The sequence below is a fragment of the Argopecten irradians genome, chromosome 1, assembly GCF_041381155.1.
Source record: "Argopecten irradians isolate NY chromosome 1, Ai_NY, whole genome shotgun sequence".
NCBI lineage: Eukaryota > Metazoa > Mollusca > Bivalvia > Pectinida > Pectinidae > Argopecten > Argopecten irradians.
Window position 1 is genome coordinate 21,544,519 of NC_091134.1, and position 4,152 is coordinate 21,548,670.

General features: G+C 34.7%; 1 protein-coding gene across 1 annotated transcript; it reads right to left on the minus strand.

Moving 5' to 3' along the window:
• Positions 1-1,755: 1,755 nt before the first annotated feature.
• LOC138310030 (hepatic lectin-like) lies at positions 1,756-3,860 on the minus strand. Its single transcript, XM_069251181.1, has 5 exons — positions 3,720-3,860; positions 3,221-3,321; positions 2,957-3,047; positions 2,189-2,414; positions 1,756-1,834 (listed from the first exon to the last, which is right to left on the minus strand). Exons 1-5 carry the CDS (start codon positions 3,757-3,759, stop codon positions 1,795-1,797), a joined length of 498 nt encoding a protein of 165 aa, XP_069107282.1. The 5' UTR covers positions 3,760-3,860; the 3' UTR covers positions 1,756-1,794.
• Positions 3,861-4,152: the final 292 nt, after the last annotated feature.

Sequence of the window (4,152 nt, forward strand, 5' to 3'; positions counted from 1 at the left end):
CCTAAGAAGCCAATGATATATTATATATAATGTAAGTATCGGTTAGCTTGTAATGAAATAATATTTTTAAACGAAATTCAAGATGGCAGATTGTCAATTATTTTGTGTTCTGTTTGGTTCTCAAATTCGATACATCGATCAGTGCCTACACATATGTAATTTCAAAAAGATTCCTTTAGTAGTTCTTTAAATGTTAGCGATATGCAAGTTCAATACGGCGGTTTGAAGATCCCAAAACGACGTGGGTAACGTACAATTTACTGTTCGATTAGTCCCATCGAGTTGGGACTAATGGACGGTAAACTACCTTACCCGACGTCGCTTTGGGATTTCGAAACCCCCCATATTGTAAACATTCATATGAACTTTTATAACAATCCCTTCAAATGGTGAAAACAAACTTCATTAGTCAATATTAAAGATGGCTTCAAGGCGACTGTCTTGGATTGTGACTGGTCCGAATCCATTGTGCAATTGTAGGCGGCAAGAGGAATGCACAAATGAAATTTAGAAAGTATCCCTTACTTTGGTCTATATAGCGCATTATGAGATGATTTTCTGCAAAGCTCTGGCATCTATATAGACCATAGATGCAATAGGAAGATAGTTTAATTTATATTTTACATTATTAATTCATTTAGGGGTCTCTGAATTAACATTTCTTAAGTTAGACTAGGAAAACCGGTGACCAACGACGATTTATTCCACGAAATGGAACAGCAATTTTGACGTCACTACGTCAACATTAGTGCCGTTATAATAGTCACTTTTTGGGTGTCAGTTATACCCTCATATATTTTACTTTGCATTAGCTAGTTTATATAGTAGAAGTGGCGAGTAAATGTAATATTTAAGGAATAGATGTTTATTTTGTTGAGGTTATGAGGGTATAATGATAATGGAGTACGTGTAAATTATGTAACCCCAGCGAAGCCGGGTTACATAAAATTTACACGTGCTCCATTATCATTGTAACCTCAACAAAATAAACATCTATTTCTTATATTTACAGTTTTTCAAGTAAATAGATATCATTTATTCCCGCGGCAGTTGCGTATTTTTTTTTATTAAAATACCCATATTTTTTCTTTTCCGTCATCGTCAACGAATTCGATTGAACAGTTGATTGGAATCGAGTCATTCTTATGTTCCCGCCAAAAGAGGGGTCATGACCCCACGTTGCTACGCCATCGACTATTCCCGTAACAATAGAATCGCCGCGCGTGTTGTGCTAACATTATACACTGATAACGATAATGCTAGAAAGCATAGTTATTGAGTCCATGTCAGTGCAAACTGTAAATCTTAAATATCTATACATGGACCATGGTGTTGTTATGGCGTGTACTTGTAATTGTTTTTGAATGGGTCTCTGCGTATACGTTATTGATGCATGTGTTATAGGTGATATAGGCAACATGTTTGTTAGAGGGGCCTTATCCACAGTAACATGACACGGGAAAGGAAAGGGGCGTATGTATACTGAAATAGTATTCAACATACGTATGTCTATCTGCGGTGCGGTTACTTTTCCAAAGGTATCATGACTAATGAAATGGACAAATGAAATTGTAGCAAACTCTCTACTTACATAATTTTATAATAGTTCTATGAGCGTATGATAAACCCTGTCACCTTTAAAGTTTTCTTGTAAAGCGGATCCCAAAGTTATCAAAGGGAATATATTTACGTTGACAATGAAGCCTTAGATGATGATAGACTTTTGCCCTCATATACAATACAAAAACAACCAGAGAGGTTTGTACTGGTATATTGAAGTTTCAAAGATCATAATTAGCCAACCACATTGCCTGTTGGTTGGGTGGCGTTGCTCCTGGAAAATAAAAGAATAGCTTAATTCAGCATATGGCAAACTTATATATGCGTGTGGGAAGTATTTAAAAACATATCATGTAATTTGAATTGAATTATTAAGTTAAAGTTATTTAGATTACCCTTATATTTTTTCATCAAATCCATTCATCAGCTGCTGAATTTAATGACGTCTCAGTGATCCCATGTTTTCATTGAGGTGTAAAAAGTATATTTACCACGTAAATTATCACCCAAATAATCCGGCCTTTGTCATTCGCCCCACGAATACCACACATCTTAGAATTTACAGTTTACTATGCATCATTTTTCTATCGCGATAGACACAAAATTAATGTACATTTGCATTACTCACATTTTCTCACAGATAAAGTAATGGCCGTTCGAGCATCTTTCATCCTGCCAGAACAGATCTGTACCATTCCAGTTCAACATTAGACAGTTGTTTGTCCAGTTGCCGTTAGGATAGCCTGGCTGCCACTTAGTGAAGGGTCCTACATAACTTCCAGTCTCAACCCAACGGTATTGGCCTTCAAAGATGAAGTCGGTCGCTCCGATGAAGAATGGGTAGACTTTAAGTGCTGGCAATGAAAATAACGACGTCATATAACCACACCCATACAATAAAAAACGCTATTGTCCGATTATGTTAGTCGGCTAATAATGCTAAACCTCTAGCAGAGCATAATCAATACTTTTTATTCATAAAAAATGACATTTTTTCCCAGTATGTTTGCCATATCAACATTTTCAAATGAATTAAATGATTTGTTTGGCCTTTGACTATGATAGGTAAATGCCTTACAGCCAAATCGCGAAATCTTGACCAAAATTGAATTTTCTAAGTGTGTTACCTAAATCGCGAAAATCATGGTTTACCCATAAAGTAACCGACTATACGATTAGCGAAGTTGTATGGTATTGTATAAGTTGTACAAAGTTGTACGGTATGTTATAAGTTATAAGTTGTACAAAGTTGTACGGTATGTTATAAGTTATAAGTTGTACAAAGTTGTACGGTATGTTATAAGTTGTACGGTGTATATAAGTTAATTAGGCTAGTACATATGTTCATATACAGAACCTTGCTACTAATTGGTGCAAAAATGTGTCGGTTCCTTACTACTGAGAACGTTGGCCACGCTGTAGATGAAGTCGTGCTTATCCTGGGAATCATCAGACGCCAGCCAAGCGTGTAACTTCTTACATTCTATCTATAAAATCAAAACAAATACGTAACTAGAATTTTTAGAATTACTGTTGAAGCGAAAAACATTCTTCTAACGACTGTTGGATTTTACACTTCTTTTGTTTACTCTTGATTTCGGATTACTTTTTTGTTATTATTAATTTTTCACTTTCTGAATGTTTACATAAGTACTGTTACCTCTGCCTGGTTCCAGTTGGTTCTCTGTGAATTGAAATGAAGACAGTTCTCTTTGTACTGAACCCATCCGTGCTCACAATCAGAATGTACCAAGGCGACACCTAAACATATAACTATCATTTTATGTTCTTACAAACACCACAGACTACGTAACGGTAATAAAATATGAAGGAGGTGCTAAAGATGGATGATTTCAGGAAAGTTATCACAGAAGGGAAATATGGAAAATATACCAACAAATCTATTGAATGTTAAATTGATACACAGATATGTCTTTACTGCTTTTTATTCATATTAACTAAAACCCAAAATACATACATAAAATTAATATATATATATACATATATATATTGGATCAATCAAACTTAAAACAAACACTAGGCCAACACACAAGCACAAATATAACTAAACATAAAGGAATTATATTTGTGGACAAAGATTTTTTCCGAAAAAGCAGTACACAAATTCAGGTAATTTAAATGAACAAAGGCATACATACCTATTATGATAAAAATAAGGATGGTCTCTTTAATAAACATAGTTATGTCCTGGTAAATCTAATTGGGTGAGTTTACTATGGATGAGCCGCACTCCTTCTATCTCTGTAATGTCGACCTATACAGATAAGGTGGCCTCGTTATCAGAATAGTTAGTGCCAGGTAAACGTTGTCAAACTTTATGTAATTTCCCTAGTAAATTGACAAATGTGAACGATATATAAACACATACTACCATAATATTGGTGCACGAATTAAATTCGAGGCAAAAATTTCACTGTACAGTGTGTAAAATATTGCCTTTATGTATGTATGTGGTAGATTTATTGAAATATTATTAATTGCCTGCAACATATTTATATAGAATGAATCTCTGTTGTCATTCTTTGTTTCTTCGACGACAGCAATAGTTATGCCCAAAACATTTTGCCTTAC